The 19,227-nt window shown below is 40.6% G+C and overlaps 1 protein-coding gene and 1 pseudogene across 4 annotated transcripts; one reads left to right on the top strand and one right to left on the bottom strand.

Moving 5' to 3' along the window:
- The first annotated feature begins 450 nt into the window (after positions 1 to 450).
- LOC121774259 lies at positions 451 to 10,722 on the top strand (annotated as a pseudogene).
- Positions 10,723 to 11,609: 887 nt separating this feature from the next.
- Positions 11,610 to 15,448, bottom strand: LOC121774862. 4 transcript variants are annotated; one of them, XM_042171744.1, is made up of 3 exons: positions 14,032 to 15,448; positions 12,699 to 13,561; positions 11,610 to 12,073 (listed from the first exon to the last, which is right to left on the bottom strand). In XM_042171744.1, exons 2-3 carry the CDS (start codon positions 13,556 to 13,558, stop codon positions 11,899 to 11,901), a joined length of 1,035 nt encoding a protein of 344 aa, XP_042027678.1. In that variant the 5' UTR covers positions 13,559 to 13,561; positions 14,032 to 15,448; the 3' UTR covers positions 11,610 to 11,898. The 4 variants fall into 4 exon arrangements, with proteins under 4 accessions (XP_042027678.1, XP_042027679.1, XP_042027677.1 ...); XM_042171745.1 differs by having other exon boundaries at positions 15,101 to 15,448; XM_042171743.1 differs by having other exon boundaries at positions 15,228 to 15,447.
- Between the last annotated feature and the right edge of the window lie 3,779 nt (positions 15,449 to 19,227).

The following is a 19,227-nucleotide window of genomic DNA, read 5'->3' as shown; positions in this document are numbered from 1 at the left end:
AAAAAAATGGGACAAATTATCCGGGACGGATGGAGTAATAAAATGTGAATGGAAAAAGGTTAGTGGAATGTAGGGCCTATTACCATTAATGGAATATTCCAATAGGGTCTAGGTGGGACACTAAAAAATGGTAAACCGGACTGCTAAAGTGGGGCCGAGAGAGTATTTATTAGTATGATTATGATATTTCAAACCACGAAGTTGTGATTCAATTTCAATTTCAATGAGTTAAGAATCGGCATCGTGATATGAGAGAGACAAAACATAGCACTGGGAATATATGGCGACAAGGATTCCACACTCCTTATTTCTATCGAGAAAGTGATGATTCACTCTCCCCACAGACAAAGCCGTTTCGCCCCTATCCTTAAACAAGAAGACCGTTCCATATCCTTGCAATTCTGTCCCTCCGGAACAAACTGCGCTGACTGTTCCATATCGATTCTAGGCATGGATGCGGAGAAGCAGAAGATGGTGAAAGGGTGGAAGTTGTGGCTCACTCTTGTGTTCATCGCCGCTCTAGTCATGGCCGCTTCTTACATCACTCTCCGCAAAGAATTCCGTCTTGAAGATGGTAATCGAGAGAGGCACCGATTGCTAGGGTTGATGGAATAGACATTGTATTGGAGAGAATAGTATATACGTTCTCTTATTTTTTGGTGTATGTAATGTGTACAATTCTCCTTCTTCACTAATTGATCTTTTCCTTTTATAGTTTGACACTCCCCCTCAAGTTGAGCAACGGTATCTCTGATGTTCAACTTGTTCAAGACTTCGTGGAATACCTTTTGATGTACTGCCTTAGTAAGAATATCTGCAAGTTGATCTTCAGACTTCACGAATGGAAATTCGATGACCCCAACTTCGAGATTTTCTTTGATAAAGTGTCGATCTACTTCCACATGCTTGGTCCTATCGTGCTGCACTGGGTTTTCCGAGATGCTAATCGCCTCCTTATTCTGCGTCGGGGGAAAACCTATCTCAGTTAACAACCTTCACAGCCACATGATCTCCATTAGTCCACTCTTGATTCCTCGGAATTCTGCTTCAGCACTCGACAATGCTACGACTTTCTGCTTCTTACTTCTCCAAGTCACGAGGTTACCTCCTACAAAGGTGAAGTACCCTCCCGTTGACCTTCTATCAATCGGATTACTTGCCCAATCAGCATCAGTGTACCCGTCAACTTCTAGGTCTTTCTTCTTCTCTAGGAACACTCCATACCCTGTAGTTCCTTTGAGATACCTCACTATTCTCAAAGCAGCTTCCATATGGTCTTCTTGAGGCTTATGCATGAATTGACTTACAACACCGACTGCATAGGTAATGTCGGGCCTTGTATGCGATAGGTAGATCAGCTTACCCACTAGCCTTTGGCATTTTCCACGATCCGCCAACTTCACTCCCTCTTTGATCTTCAATCCATGGTTCTGGACCATTGGACTTTCTGCAGGTTTACACTCCAATAGCCCAGTTTCCGCCAGTAGATCCAGTACATACTTCTTCTGTCTTGGGAAAATCCCACGTTGTGATCTTAGCACCTCGATTCCCAAGAAGTACTTCAGGGCTCCAAGGTTCTTCATTTCAAATTCTTTGCACAAATTCTCCTTTAGATTCTGGATTTCTTCTACATCATCTCTAGTAATGATCATGTCATCCACACAGATATGATTAGACATGTCATCTTATCCCCCATTTTCTTCAGAAAGAGCGTATGATCAGATTGGCTTTGTGTGAAACCATGTTTAACCATTGCTTGGCAGAATATTCCGAACCATATCCTCTGGGATTGTTTGAGCCCGTATAGAGTTTTCCTTAATCTGCATACCTCTCCTGCCCCAAATTCCTCCGAACATCCTGGAGGGACTTCCATGTACACTTCCTTGTCCTTCTCGAGTTCTCCATGTAGAAAGACGTTGGTTACATCAAACTGGTGCAAAGGCCAATCCTTACAGGCAACTACAGACAATAATGTTCTTACTGTATTTAACTTGGTCACTGGAGAGAAAGTCTCTTCATAGTCTACTCCATATACTTGAGTATATCCCTTAGCTACCAGTCGTGCTTTGTATCTCTCGATTGAACCATCTCCTCGTCTCTTGATAGTAAAGACCCATCTGCATCCAACTGGTTTCTTCCCCTTCGGTAGAGTACACTTTTCCCACGTGCCATTCTTATTCAAGGCATCTATCTCCTTCTTCATTGCATCTCTCCAATGTTTGTGCCTCATTGCCTCCTCAAAAGACTGTGGAATCTCCTCCTCCTCATATAGAGCAGCTTCAAATGCTTTTGTCATCTCCGTGAGTTGTCCCTGAGTAGTATTCACCAAAGATTATTTGGACTTTCGTCCTCCCCAATCTGGGGAGTATCTTCGTGAAGGGATGCCTCTAGTACTTCTTTTGGGCAATTCATATTGCCCGGTATCTCCATCTATGCCCACTGGTTCGACCTCTTCTGCCCTGTCATTGTTAGTGTTGTCTGTAACATGCAAAGGTACACTGCTATTATTAGAACTGTTTACCTCGGGATCCGAGATCGGGGTTGAAGGCTCGGTAGTGTCACTTAACTCTGCATTCTGTATGCCGGAGTTTGGCTGCCCGGTGGTACCGCTAACCGTCTCGGGTGGTAGGCGATGACTGTGGAGGCTGGTTACTCTCCCCCTGGGGTTCAGTCATGGGTATAGTGGGAGTTGGTATAGGAGGCTGCCAATCTAGAGAGTCGTTGCCCTGTTTCTCCCCCTGACTCCTAGTTTGGCAGTAGAAGTATTCGTCTTCCACAAAGTCACAATTCATGGTGGTGTACAAGGTCCGAGAGGTTGGGTCATAACATCTATAACCTTTTTAGGATTTGCCGTATCCTAGGAAGATGCACTCGATTGCTCTCGGGGCAAATTTAGATCTGTCTGGCGTCGGGATATGGACAAAGACGGTGCAACCAAAAACTTTTGGGTCAAGGCTAAGGGAGGACGGAATAGAGTGGGATTGGGAGAAGATATCAAGGGGTGTTTTGAAGTTGAGGATATATGTTGGGAGACGATTAATAAGGTAAACGGAGGTTGCGACAGCTTCTGGCCAGAAGGATTTGGGTATGTTTGAGTCGATGAGAAGGGCTCGGGTCATCTCTAGGATATATCTATTTTTCCTCTCTGCTACCCCATTTTGTTCCGGAGTATGTGGGCAAGTGGTTTGGTGTATTAATCCATTTTCCTCGAAAAAATATCGCATTTTAGAATTAACAAACTCCCCCCCCCCATTATCAAATCTAAGGATTTGGATAGACTGTTTATACTGAGTTTGCACGAGAGTATAGAATTGAGCAAATTTTTCAAAGACTTCAGATTTTGTTTTCAAAAAATAAACCCAAGTCATGCGTGTAAAATCATCTACAAACAGTAAAAAATAGTGAAACCCTTGTCCCCCAGTAACGGGTGCAGGACCTCAAACTTCAGAATGAATTAAGGCAAAATGAGTCTTTTCACGAGTATTATTTTGATGATACGAATGTCTATGTCTTTTGGCCAAAAAACAAGTCTCACAATTCGAGGTAAAAGAGGAATCAACTAATTTCGGAAAAAGTAAACGAAGATATCCTATAGAAGGTTGCCCAAACCGGCGATGCCAAAGCCATGTCTGTTTGTTAGTCAGCCCGTGAGACAGCAACGCAGTACTCTGTTGGGCTGCCTTATCCACGTAGTACAGTCCGTATTGTTCAGTGCCACGCCTAACTATCTCCCCCGTTTGGGTATCCTGTAATAAGCAGAAATGAGGTTGCATTAGTAACTTGAAGTTAAGTTACTTGGTTGCATGAGTTACAGACAGAAGTTTATGAGATAGGGATGGAACATATAAACAATTCGAGAGGCGTATGGTTGGTGAAATATGGATGGTGCCCGCCACCTTAACTGGTGCTAAATCCCCACTTGTTGTTTGGACATAGGTTTTTTGGGATTTTGAGATGTCTAAAAAATCATTTGCATCATAAGACATGGTATCGGTAGCCCCACAATCGAAAATCCAATGACTATTTTTTTCCTTCATTGTTGAGGTTGACGAGTTTGCTAGTGCCTCAAAAGGATTATGACATTTAATACTAGGGTGAATTTCCAAAGATTTATATTTTGTACCACCAGAATTACAATTTTCGGATTTTTTGGGTTGTGTCCGGAAATTATTAAACTCTGAGGGTTCAAAATATAAACTATTATAAGTTCCAGAGTCGAAAAGTAAGGTTTTGGGATTTCTGGGGTGCAAACGGAAATAGGGTTGGAATGGGGTAAATTTCGAAAATAAGGCAGAGTTGAGGGATCCATTTGTGAATGAGATCCCTCTTTACCTTCAGCCCAAATCCTCGCCGCCTCCGATTGCTCCCCCTTTCCTTCGCTCCACGCCTTAGCCGCCGCAACCGTGGCGACGGCTCTATCTTCGGTTCCATGATTACCGGTGGTTGAGGGAGCGTTGTTGCCCGTCGGATAATCGGCGTAGGCAGCGCGTTCCTCAGTCACCTCTGCCACTGACGCCGTCGCTCTTCCTCCTTTGCCGCGATTCGTCCTTGCCTGCCGCTTCTGCTTCATTTCCTCCCACCAATCGGGATATCCGTGGAGGAGGAAACATGTTTCCTTTGTATGTTTCTTCCCTCCACAGTGATGGCAGATTAGCCGACTTTTATCTTCCTCTCCTCTCCGATTGGTAGGGAATCTCGGTGGTGGAGGAGGCGGCTGGTTGTTGACGACTCTGTTTCGGTCGAAGGTAATCAGACTGACAAACACAGAATTTGCATGTTTTTAAGGGCTAGATTTGACTAGTTTTAAATGTCAATCATGCAAATTATGTTCTTAAATTGCATATATTATACATTTGGTATTTTGAATGTGTTTGTTGATAAATGATAGAAAAAGATAGAAAAAAGATGCAAAAAGGCCAAGGTGTAGCAGCCTCTGTTCAAGCTCATTCTGCCAGCAAGTTTGAAGTCCAATCAGTACTTACTACATGTCATTCTCTTCGTCTTCGAAAGAGCTTCGCGTGGATACCTTAAACGTCTCAATCGGAGTTCTGTAGAGAAAGTTATTACAATTCTACGAACATTGCATAATGCAGTCAAAGCTGACGGAAATTTGGGCGGAAATTCAAGAAAGAGAATAAATTATTAAATTGTGAAACCAAATCTCTCTCATTTCTTATAGGGCACGAAAATAACCAAGACTAACCCTTTTTCTAGACTATAAATACTCCTAAACCTAATTCATAATCCCCATCTCAGAGCCTCCAATCCTACTCCCTCTCTACACTTTCTTCCATTCCATATTTCATACATAATTCATCCATCTTCCATTGGAGCGGAGCTCTGCAGATCCAGGCAAGAGAAGACTGAAGATTGAAGAGTCAACCTTGGGTTTTATCAATTTATTTCATGTCTAGTACTTTTATTATTGATTTTACTACTTGTCTATGAGTAGTTAAACATCATTTTTAGATTTTTTGGTGAAGACTATTATGAATATGTTTTGATTTATTGAATTGAACCTTTTCCTAGCTCTTGTGATTGTTTTGCTTGTTCTCGTGCTTTTATTATTCTTTGTCTGTCCAACTTTAGAACTATGTCCGTTTAACTATATTAATCGAGAGATAGCTAGTTTTACGTGGTAAGAGGAACGAGTACAACACATAGGTTTATCTGCACTCGAGAGAGGGGACCCTTTGTGAGGACTTGAGTCTTAGGAACTTAAGGAGTTATAATCTAATCTATTGGAAGGAGACTTTGATAGTTAGAGTCTAATCTACTGGATAGGTGCACTTGAGAGAGGGCTTATCTGAAAATCGCGACTTTCCTAATAATCCTGGAGACACATAAAGGTAAAGGTTCTGTGAGATTAATATCACTAGGTTGTAGTAGTTGGATCCTAAAACTCTACTTTCTTTAGCCTGCTTTGTATTGTTTTGTTTTTATATTTGTTTATATTTATGTCTAGTTTATAAAACCAAAACCCAAAACTCCGTGTCTCTAGATAGTATATGATAGTCAGTTGCAATCTTATTCCATGTGTTCGATATCCGGTACTGACCTTTAGCTATACTAGTTCTACCCTGTAAACTTGCAGGTATTTTTAGTGCTAATAAATAGTGCATCAAGTTTTTGGCGCCGTTGTCGGGGAATATTATTACTTTAAGCTGATATTGTAGAACGGTTGATAATACTAATTTAGAGTATAATATTTTGTATAGTTTTATTTTGAATTTTTTTTATCTGATTTACAAGGGTTACTATTTGAGGAGAGCACGAAGCACAACAATGGATTACCATCCGCTCCGGTACAAAAGGCATCCCAAAGGAAGTCCCGAGAATGGGAGCTAACTTATGAGCTTCAAAGAACGTCAAGCTAAAGACGTTAACCAAGCACTTGTTGGGAGGCAACCCAACATCGGTATCATTTTTTGTATTTAATTTTGTTTTAGTTTAATGTGATTTCTTAGTTTACCCACGTCCCTACCGACTTTACAAACTTATTCTTAACTTAGTTTTGAATAAGTTTGGGGGGATGAAGTGGTGGACCGTGAGTTTAGTTGTTTTTGCTTATTTTTATTAGTTTTATTTTATTTAATAAACCCGAGGTGAATCTTGTCATGAACATAACATAGAAAACTTAGAAATACTCATGTTTAGGGACATCAGACCGAGTTGCCTATGATAAAAATTTTGTTTATGTGTTGGTTGAGTTGACTTGATACATTGATTTGAGAGTTTTGTAAAAAGGTGTATAATTAATGAATTGCTTGTTTACCTTGAATCATGCTTATACCTTGTGAGACTTGAGCTATATTTTCTTTCTTGTGTGATTTATCTGCATTCATGTATTTATTTCTAGAACTTGCTCCTGGTCTGCCTAAGTCTATATAGTGTTTAAATGATAAAAGAGGACGTTAGGCCATCCTTCTTATCTACTTTATATATCCAAATTTATGACCTTATTCAAAATATTTTTCCCTAGCTAGCCATTTTGAGCCTTTAAAGCCTTTTTCTTTGGAAGCTAAATAAAGGGGAATATCCATACGCTCTTTGGTGAAATTTAGTATATATTTTGTGAAAAGAGTTGGAGAGATAAGGTAGAAAGAAAAGTAGTGTGCTTACTTGTAAAAAGTGCATAGACGCATGTGGTTTGAATGAGATATTTGGTTGTGCATAAAAGAAAAAAAAAGAAAGGATGTACAAAAGAAAAAAATGAAAAGAAAAAAAAATCAAAGGAATTTGGGAAGCGAGAAGAAATTTAGACAAAGTCTAGAATTTACTGCGATTTGATTTGTTGGTGGGGTGTTAAGTTTGATGTAGTAGAAATTGATCACTTTTGCTATGTTTGGGTTTAGTCACTTTTTAGCCATATTTCCTCACCTTACCAAAGAGCCTACATTATAACCTAAAATAAAGACCTTTCGGATTTTTTATTTTAATCACATAAAGTAGAGGAGGGATTAGACTTCGAGCAAGCCTATGGTAAACTTTGCATGTTGCATGATCTGAGAGCATACACTTTTTCCAATGTACACTTGTGAGTGAGTGATAAACACACTTCTAAACACTTGTGAGCGCATGTACTTCAAGGTGATCAACGAGCTAGTAATGAAAATGCACTAATAAGCTTTGCTTGATTTGATTTGTATTCTTGTCAAACTCTTTATTTCTTGTTACAATTTTTGAGGCAACTATGAAGTCTAGTTCTTAGCATCCGTGTTTCTTTATTAGTTTTTCTCTTGTTTCGTTTCAGGACAAACAAATAATTAAGTTTGGGGGAGTACCGGCTCCGACTCCGGAGTTCGGTTGCTCTTTTGGCTTAATTAGGCCTGCGTTGACAGCTTCAAGCCTCACCATTGCGTATGCTTGTCGTGGATTCGGTAGTGCATCCTTGTTGATGATCTCCCTCTTTACTCCCTCATATCCTTCATCTAATGCAGTGAGGAATTGGTATACTCTCATCCTCTGTGTCATTTGATTATTCTTTTCGATCGACGGTGGGTGGTCGATTGTGCTTGGATCTCGGGCATCTATAGATATCCATAAATCTTGAAATTTGACCCACAAGGCTTCTTGGGTCATTCCTCCTTGTTTCATTGTCATGCATTGTCTGTGTAGGTCATATACTTGGAACGGATCTCTGCCGCTTCCGTATGTGATTGCCAGGCCTTCCCAGAGGTCCTTGGCGGTTGCATATTGGGAGACCTTTGTGACGAGATCTGCTTCGATATTGTTGATGATCCAATTGAAGGTGCAATGGTCCCTTTGTTGCCACTTCGGGTAGTTCGGATCGGTTCGTGGTGGGGGGTTTGAAACTCCGAGAATGTGAGATGTCAACCCTTTACCACCAATCGCTCGTTCCATCAAGTTCGACCACAAGGGGTAATTGTCCCCGTTCAGTTTGGTCTTGACGGTAACATCGCCGAGAGATTCAATCTGGGATGACATTGTATATGACCTGTTGCTGGTTTTGAGAAATTCGGCGAATTGCGCTGCAAGATCGGTTGGAATATTTATTGTGTTTGAGGCTGTATCGGTTGTGTTTGAACTATTGGATTCTGACATGTTTGTTTGCTCACAGGTTCAAGGTCGATGGGTCGGGAAAGGTTATGGGGGTGATGAACTCTCTCTGAGTCCCCACTCTAACAACCTGCTCTGATACCATCTTGAAGATGGTAATCGAGAGAGGCACCAATTGCTAGGTTGATGGAATAGACATTGTATTGGAGAGAATAGTATATACGTTCTCTTGTTTTTTGGTGTATGTAATGTGTACAATTCTCCATCTTTTATAGGAGAGGAACATGGCTATCTAAGGAAAGGGATCAACCTATTTTAGGACCCTATTACAAGGTAATCAATTACAAATCAATCACAAATCTTCTTCACTAATTGATCTTTTGCTTTTATAGTTTGACATTCCGATCCTTGAACCTCTTCCATCATTCCCCGCGACGACCGAATCAGGTCGTTGCAAAGTATGCCGAAGCTCTCAGCATCGCACTCCTATTCTTCGATGTCCAGAAATGTAAGTCATCAGTTTATACATGTTTACCAAAATTCATCTGCACTTATATATTGCTTGCAACTTTAGCTGGAAAGCTGGAGAAGAGCATGATTAGTTGGAGAGGAGACTCGGGCTTAGAAGATGGGAAAGGGGAGAAGTTAGACATGAGAAAGGAATCTACGACGCTGGCGACAACGCCAAGTTAAGGCTACCGATGGCCTTCACTGCGACGATGCTATCTTGGGCGATTCTCGAGTACAAGGATCAAATCAAACAAGCAAAGGAGACTCACCACGCCATGGATTCATTGAAATGGATCACCGACTATCTCATCAATGCCCATCCCTCTCCCAACCTCCTCTACGTCCAGGTCGGAGACCCCGATTCCGACCACAAATGCTGGTAGAGACCGGAGGCCGCCGCGCCACCCAGGCCCCTCACGCAGGTGAACTCCTCCCACCCCGACTCCGACGTCGCCGCCGAGACAGCCGCAGCCATGGCCTCGGCATCACTAGTGTTCTGACGCACTCCACTTACTCGAGACTGCTTCTGAAGCACGCTCGACAGTTGTTTGTGTTTGCGGATACCTACAGAGGCTGTTACAGTGATAGCATCCCGCAAGTGCGGAACTACTACAACTCGAGCGGCTACGGCGACGAGCTCCTCTGGGCGGCGGCCTGGCTCTACCACGCTACCGGAGATACTGCATATCTCTGATACGCTACCGTACAAGGGAACTACTTTGCTAACTGGGGAACAAAGACGTGGTTTAGCTGGGACAACAAACTCGCCGGAACTCATGTGCTGCTGTCTCGAGTGAGTTTTTTCGACTCGAGAACCGTCAGAGGCGAAGAGAGTATCGCGTTGCAGCTTTAGGGCATCCACAATGGGACGGATGTCCCGGCGGACATCCCGACAGACTTTCCAAAAACACCTCCTGCCACGTCATAAGGACATCCCACTACACAATGGCGGACATCCCGACGGACATCCACAAAAAATAATAAAAAATCGGGACGTCCGCCGGGACATCCGCCATTGTGGATGCTCTTACAGAAGAACTGCCGAGCTCGTGGTCTGTGGGCTTCTCACGAATTCATTGTCAGCTTTTTAGAGAACAGAAGGTTCACTTTCCAAAAGGCCTCGTACTAATGAAATACAAAAAAATTACCACTTATATATTACTTGCTCATTTTCTAATTGGCTGATACAGTGCAGATGGGCTTATATGGGTGGATGAGTGGAATCCTCTGCAGTACGCGGTAGGGTCGACATTTCTAGCGCTGATTTACAGCGACTACATGGTGGCGACTAAGACGAGAAACATATACTGCGAGGGGGAGCTATACGAGCCACAACACGTACGCAGCTTTGCCATTATGCAGGCGGATTATGTGTTGGGAAGCAATCCAATGCGGACGAGCAACCTGGTGGGGTACGGAAGCAAGTACCCTGAGTATGTGCATCATAGGGGTGCTTCGATCCCAAGGGATGCGACCACGGGTTGCAGTGACGGATTCAAATGGCTCAACTCAACCGCGCCTAATCCTAATGTAGCGGTTGGAGGAGGGCCGTTTCTCAATGATACATACATCGACTCAAGGAACAATACTCGGCAGATGGAGCCAACCATTTATAATACATCACTCTTGGTTGGTCTCCTATCCGGCCTCGCCACCACTACTTCGTTCCTTCTTATAAATAGTACACACTAAATACTAACTCCAATTAATGTTTTTCTAGTGCTAGCTAATCCTAAATAGTATAGTAAATCATGGAATCAAATTGACTTTCTCAGACATAATTATCAAAGAAAAAAAATTTCTTTTATTTTTTCTACATTACTATATCTATAATAATGAAACACAATTGTAATTTTAATATAAATCGATTATTCATTAATATTTTTTTAATATTAAGTTAACTAAAATAAAAGTGATACATTAACAGAACAATGTCAACCTGCAATTGTGGCCTGGGTGGACTAAGCTCTCGCCCATCTTAAATATTTCATCTGTCTACGAAAAAATTATCTCATTTATCTTTTTTAATCTATTCACCAAAATTTAACTCACTTCTATTTATAAAATCTTCTCACTGCTTTATCAATTACTCTTTCTTAATTTACTCATTTTTCCCAGTAATAAATTAGTATATACTAATATTCAAAGGAGGTGTTCGGTTGGCAAGATTAAATCTCATGATTAAATATGTATCATGTTTGATTCATACGATTGAACCATTCAACTTAATCCTAGATTGATAGTCTCATGATAATTAGTCATAGTCTCCCCCCTCCAACTAAAATAATCCCACAACTTAATCCTAGATGGATAGTCTCATGATATTAGTCATGGCAACCGAACGCCACCAAAAGGAAGTAATTTTATATTGACAAATGAACATAAATTTAAAGGTTATGATGGTTTAGATTTGTCAGGCCGACTCACACACACACTGAACCCCAACTTATTGTTCCATCATACCATCACTATGGCGTCAACGACCTAAATACACACATCGACAAAGTAAGACGAAAATACACACAACTGGACAGTTTATATAAAGATTATATAAGCATAAAATGTGAAGAAAACACGACTAAGACACCAAAGAAATAACTAGACAGCAGGATAATCACAAACTGCACTGGGTAGAATGGAAAAGGTCTCCACTCTCCAACAGTGCAGGTTTTACATCCAATCAACCAAAAACTTCTCAAATAAGAACATACAACAAGATGAAGTACAAGTTCCATGGCACCTTGGAAATGAAAAATGAATGTCAAGTTCGATCAATATACTTTCGCGGGTATGCAGGAGAGAGCTACAATGCGTGATCAGGGTTGTTCAAGGATGGCAGCTCTATCAAATGAGTTAAGGATTTCAAAATTATATTTTGGAAGCGTTCAGTGCCATGACCTTGCACTGCTCGTTCATGGCCACGAGTTGGGCCTCTTTCTTGTCCAGTAGAGCACTCAGTCTCACATTATCTTCCATGAGTTTCTGGACTTCGACTTCCTTCTGCATCTTCTCACTTTCCAATTGCGATGTTTTGGCCACAAGCCTGGTTGCGACCAACAGAACCAAACAGTAAATTTTCCAGACATGAAAGTAAGTTTATAGCCTAATCTCCGACGGCAGAAATAAGTAATAGTAATTCCCAAAAAGTGTAGAGCTTGTTTAACTCAAACCCGGTAACTGAAGACACAAAAGAAAAAGAAATCGGGCAAATTCAATTAAATTTTGATATTTACATTCAAGTATTATATTTCATTCACAAATCCTCAATATCAATGAAATGGATTGATTCTTAAAAACAAGACAAGAATCTTCTTGGCACATTCGATCAGGACGAAGCAAGTCAAGGTAAGGTTTAACAGTTTATATGCTCATGTTGGTTGCCACTGTCTATAAAAATTAATTAAATCTTAGCTTTCAGAAGTAGATAGTCTTCTAATATAATCTGTCTACTTCTGCTAAAAAGGAAGGGACTCAAATGACAAAGTGAAAACATGGAAGTACAAGAAACAGATATAAGTTAAATGAGGAAAGTGGAGCTAAACAGATGCAAGAATCTGAATAACAACCTACATGATCGCCATGAGCTACCATATAGAATCCTATAACAAGGAAGAGCATGATACTAGTCAAAATCCCTAACAAAATGATAAAGGTTAGAGCACACTGACCGTTCAAAGTGCTTTTCAATGGCCTGAAATTGCTTCTCTGATGAAAGAAGTGTTTCCCTTGCACGAATCAGTGTACTGACATAAGATTTCAGGGATTCAAATTCTTGCTTAACACGGCAAAGCTCCTGCTCATTCTCAGCAGCTCTTTGCCTTTGTCTTGAAGTTTCGTCAACCAGATCTTGTACCCTCTGTCTCATCTCGTTCAAAATAGTATTTGTACCCATTGCAAACTGCTCCATCTCCTCTAATTTTAGTGACATGTTATCGATTTGAAATGCCTTCTTTTTTATTTCCTCTTGTCCTACTATTACCTTTTCCTTCTCCGTAACTGTTTCAGATTCCGCCATTATAGCTCTCTTCACAAGAGTTTCCATTACATCTGTAACCATTTGTACACTTTTGAGTACTTCGCCAATATAAACTCCATCTTGTTCATCAAGAGCACCATCCTTACTGCTAAGCGCTGTCCATGTTTCCTCATCTGCATAGTCGAAAAAAGAAGTATCTACATTCCTTGACCATCCAGACAATGGCACACCATTTTTATCAACAAGGCCCACACCCTCCAATTGTTTGATACCACAAGAGGTATGAGCCAAATGAGGAACTGCCATGATTCTTGCTTTTGATTTCAAGTATGTCAACAATGTTGCAGACGTTTTGACTCTATGCCAGAGAACTTTCAGCTCCTTCTTAGCATCTACTTCAGAGCCTTGAACACAAGCCTTTACCTCCGTAAGATTCTCTTGCAATGCATCCACTTGAGACTGGCTTCTTCCTATCTCCTGCTTCAAGTGGGTCTGTGCATTGGTCAACTGTGACTTCAGATCTGGCACGCCAATATCTTCCTCTGTTGCCATTACCTGGAAGATAGCTCTATTCATTTAGGACCTCAAAAGCCAATAATATAAGTCAGCAAGCACAAGAATATGCCACAAAATGATACTTCCTCCGTCCCTTAAAAATATGAACTATTTCCATTTTAGTTTGTCTCTTAAAATGATGCACTTTATACTTTAGGAAACTTCTTTCTCTCTAATGAGGTGGGACACATTCTCCACTAACAATACTTCGATCACTTTTTCTTCCTATCTCTCTTACTTTACCAATTGTGCATTAAAACCTGTGCCCTTCAAAAGTTCATATTTTTAAGGGACGGAAGGAGTATGAAGCAATCAATGCAACAATCCTTATCAGTGATTAAGTGTTTCAAGACTGATTTTTTTATGGATCTAATGCTAGAAGATGGATAGAGTTTGCGTAAAAAAATCAGACTCTTTGATCTTACAAATGTTTAAATTCCAGTAGACCCACTCTACACATTATATTTTACCTGATACCTCAACAGGAAAAAGCACACATGATAAGAATGAAAAATAGGCACCACGTGAGCAGCCTATGACGGGCTTTGTAGCTTCTTCAAGTGATAGGAGCTGATATGAGGATAATGCTTTAAGAAAGAAAATCAGCAAACCTTTCCCACGAGGCTACAATGACATGCAACATTCTAACCACACCAAAAGCAGATGCTTCCTAGTGAACGGATACAAATTATAGGAGCCTGTCTCAACATACAAACCTAACATCTATTTAATTTCACAGTCACAGAATCAAATATGTGGGAGATTACATCCAGTTCATGATTCTTTTCGTGTAAAAGATTACAGACCCCTATCCTGTTATAAGAGCCTAATCGGGACAGTTCAGGACAATGTTCCTGAGCATGGACACCAGAGCCCAAAACCTAGAATCTGCTCTTCATTCAAAGTTATGCTAACGGCGAAAGAAGATAAAACTATGCACAGTTTCCTTATTGTCCTTCCCAAATTTCTCGTGATAGCACTGCATTCTCAGCATAAACTCACAAGACAATGTATATACGAATAAATCTCAGATGGGCTTACGATGCTTAATCTTAGATGAATGCAGGATGCATTTACAAAATATCTGAAAGAGAAAATATTTTTTCATCGATCTCCCAGTGCAATCATGAAAATGATTCAGACAATCATCCTCAAGCTCCAGTTTGGCACTACCACTTGAAATGTCTATTTAGCTAAACTAGATTTTTAAAACTCACCCAAGCATTTTAGCTACCTAAGTTCACTTTAAACAAGATCACAGAAGTATATAGAATAACAGAGGGGGTTGAGACAGATAATCCTAAGGTTACCTAAAACCCAAATTAGATTATCCGTTTTCCAAATCAAAGAACATAAAAAGTTCCAATTATTCACAATTCATATATAAACCTCATTTTCCAGTATTTCAATCCTTAACCGTGACAAAAGCCATAACCCATCAACAAAATGATTACTTTAGCCAAAAAATAAATAAAGCTACATCTATTATAAAGATCCAACAAAAACATCATTTGAGCACATTTGCCAATAATTCCTAACCTAACCAATTCGTAGCAAAATTACGAAATGTTCCACAACCGGAGTTCCCAAACAAAATTCTCTAAGAAGATCATCGGCTCATATATTGCAGAAGACAATTAAAAAGGCTACAAAAAGTATAAATTACGTCAGTTGCTTTGTCGATATCTGGAAAAATCAGGAGCTTCCAACAGAAGAATAAATGACGATGAAGGTCTAACAGGGATCGTCAGAAGCCAGGAGTAAAATTAAAAAATAAGTATAAAAAAAAAGATGAGAAAAAAATACAGAGCCAGAGAGAGAGAAAGAGAGATGGCCAACTGTGGTGCTGAACTTTTTGATTTGCTATCCGCACATTCACCTTTTACAAAATTACGTCAGCTTCAATCAATGAAAAAGTATATACTCTAATTTGATTTGATTAGAAGCAGCCAATGTATGGAAATGGAGTCATCACTATTCGGGAAATAAAGGTAATAAACTAATACTATTATTATATTGGAGTATATACTTTCAATTTTTAAACGTTAATTAGATAATAAAAACATAATATTTGATGAATTGTGTCAAATTTTTTAATCCGGTTCGTTTTTTTTCCAGTGAAATTTAGCAGGAGCAAGATGCACAATTTTCAAATATTTAAAACAACTACTCCATAAGTATACATTAAATTTAATATAAATTTAGGTAATCACTGTATCAAACTATGGGAACTAATAGATTAAGTAACTATTTCAAGCAAGTAACGTACAAATGGGAACAGTCGCGGATCCAAGATCCTAAAAAGAAATGGACGAAATAAAACTTAATGCAAGCTAACGGAGGGGGGAGGGGCAACATCGGAAGCTATTGGAGGGAGCGTCTATGGAAAATTTACGTTCGGGTCCATGGTAGCTGGTCGTCAGGGAGGGGAGGTCGCCCCCTCCTGCCCCTCCCTGGATCCGCCACTGAATGGGAGGATTAATTTGATTTTTATAACTACACGAGTATAACTAAGGAATTAGTAGTAGAAAAATAGAAAAATAAAGCACTAACATAACATAGCTAGGCAAAGAGAGAAAATTAATAGATATATGAATTTATTATTTGGTTTATTAATCAACCATTAAGATAATTAATTATTGACCTCAGTGTTACTAAAGCTAGTCTCCAAACTTACTTTATGTGTTAGAACATACAGTTTACATATAGGGGTTTGTCACACTTCATATGCAGTAACTCAAAAAAAAGTTTCTATTTGGATAAATTCACTACGGTGTAAATTCACCTATTAACCTATTTGTTTAACCTTTTGGGTAAATTCACTACAGTGTTATCCATCCTATTCTAATTTGTATTGCCTCTTTCAATTTTGTCACACGTCAATTGATCATTCATAAATTAGTTGTAAAGCGATCACAAGTTGATAACAGAATTGATAAAATAAATGAATTTATTGGATATCAAAACAATAATTAACGTTCTAAGGGCACCCGTAACTCGTTACGCGGGTGTCCCGCGTTCCGTCATAGAGGGACGGGACGGCGGCGCCCCGTCTCGTCCCCAACCCGTCCCGACCCCGATCCCGCGTCCCGTCGCGGCGTGACGAGTGACGAGCCGTCTCGCCACGCGCCGAGGCGACGTGGCGCGCCCAGGCGCCATGCGTGACGCCCACTCGCCGGCCCGCGAGTGGGCATCGTCACGCAGACGCAATAAATCATTTTTTTAAAATTCGAATTTAAAAAATAAATAAATAAAAATTGTAAACGGTAATATTACCGTTTACAGTTTAATTAGCCATTTTTTTATTATTTTTTTATTTTTTACTTTATAAATACTTCTAATTCATCCTCATTTCTCACACAACTACACATCTTCTCTCCCCAAATCATCTCCATTTCCTCTCCAATTTTCATCTAACATCTCATCACAAAATGTCCGGCGGTGGCGGCTCCGGCGGGTGGGATCTCAACGCGTTCGGCGTCTGGACGAGCATGTACAACACATTGGATGGTTCCGGTTCGTCGACGCCGGGCACCCAGGGTTCGTCGACCCCGGGGGGTACCAACCACCTAATTTTGACGTGGATACATACTCCCGTCCCTCTGCCCCGCAGTATTAGCAGGGATTATCCCAGATTCGGGAGGATTATTCCGTTGAACCTACTCCGGGAGGAGGCCGAGACGGTGGAAGCTCTAGGGCAGAGGCGGAGGCGGGCGAGGAGGAGGAGGGGGAGGGGGAAGAGGAAGAGGAGGATGATCTAGGCCGGCATCCGTACAGCAGCAAAGAAACGATGGCGGTGTACAACGCCAGGATCAGTGTTTCATACGATCCCATCGTCGGGAATCAACAAAGCCGGAAATGTTTCTAGGAAAAGGTCTCCGAGGCCTACCACCAGATTAAGCCAAAGGGGTCCCGCCGCCGCATATATAAGATGCTTCGCGCTCACTTTGACCGAGTCGACAGAGAGGTCAAAAGATTCTGCGGCATCTACTCGAACAAAATGGCTCAGTACCAAAGCAGATCCACGGGCGCTGACATTCTGAGGTCGGCTTGCGCGTCTACCGCGACGACACCGGCAAACAATTCAAATTTGTTGATGTTTGGCAGGTTGTCAAGGACGAGGAAAGGTGGGTCGGCGGTGTCCGCTCCAGCTCGGGCTCAACCTCCAAGCGCACGAAGCACACGGCGAGTGGCCAATACCCGTCTGGTGACGCCGGTGAGGGCAGCGACGCACAAGAGGGTGCCTCGCAGGAGGTTGAGGGCACGGCCGGCGATGCCGGGGGATCCTCCCATGGACGCCGTCGGCCGCAAGGGACCAAGGCGGCGAAGGCGGCTAGAGTGAAGAAGGGCCGAGGCGAATCAAGCCAGGCTGGCTCGGGCTCGGGCTCGGGCTCGGGGGAGGCTCGAACTCCCTTATGGCCGCCACAATGGCGGACACTTCCCGCTTTACGCCCGCCCAGTACCAAGCCTGGTGGAACAGAATTGTCTTTATGGCAGCACAACTTGGCCTTCCGCCTCCTACCGGCTTTAGTGCACCTCCACCGCCTTCAGGTGATGATTCGCCGGCGGAGTAGTTTTTTATTTTCTATAAAATTGTATTTTAAATTATGCCAGGTTTATTTTTTTAGGATTTTAATTGTGTGTTTTTTAATTTTTTAACTTTTAAGTTGTATTTTTATTTTATGTTGTAATTTTATTTTATTGTTAATGAAGTGTGTTTTTTATTAATTGAATTTGTTGGAAAAAAAATTAAAAAATGAAATTGAATGAACAGTAATATAAGGGACGGTTAAGGGACGGAGGGTTGCAGGTTCCATCCCTTAGTTAAGGGATGAAGTAAAAAAGTACAGTGGGGCCCGCAAATAGTGTTTTAAGGGACAGTTATGGGACGGTATAGTGACAGCGTTGTGGATGGCCTAAGCATGCCGAGCAACTAGACAAATCCGGGGTTGAATTTTGAAGTATTTAGTTCTTCTTATCTCGATCACAATTCCAAAATAAATGAAAGATGGGAAAATATAATAGTGAATTTGAATGTCAAAAGTTGGATCCATTTCGATGGAGTATGTTGAATACTACTACTTCATTAGTTCCATAAAAATAGAGACATTTTTTAATGGTACACGTTTTGATATATAATTGGTAAAAACATAAAGTATGAGAGAGATTGAAAGAAAAAAATTATTCGAGAATGAGTCCACCTCATTAGATAAATAAGTTAGGAGTACCAAAAATAGAAGTGTACTATTTTTATGCGACGGATCAAAATGAAAATAGTATGAGGGCGGGAAAAATAGTGGAGTGATATTTATAAACTTTGAGGTTCGTTAGTTTTACTTAAAATCAACCAATTTCATTTTTTTAGAAATTATTACTATATCACCCTAATTATATGTATACTTAATTATATAAATTCACTACTAATAAGTAGTACTAGTATATATAATACAGATATAAAATTCACTCGCACAAATTAGTTAAGTACCTAGTAGTAGACATATATATTCTCTCTTTTCGCATATCCACAATAAATAATTTTGTTTGCGGATAGTTTTAATGCATGATTAATAGTAAAATTGAAAAGATAAAGGGAAAACTAGTGAGAACGTTTACAAATAATACTCCCTCCGTTCATTATAAATAAGTTAATTGGGACGAGACAAAAT

Source organism: Salvia splendens, chromosome 17, assembly GCF_004379255.2.
Source record: "Salvia splendens isolate huo1 chromosome 17, SspV2, whole genome shotgun sequence".
NCBI classification, from domain to species: Eukaryota; Viridiplantae; Streptophyta; class Magnoliopsida; order Lamiales; family Lamiaceae; genus Salvia; species Salvia splendens.
The sequence above is the reverse complement of the archived record's forward strand: the minus strand, read 5'-3'. Positions and strand labels throughout refer to the sequence as shown.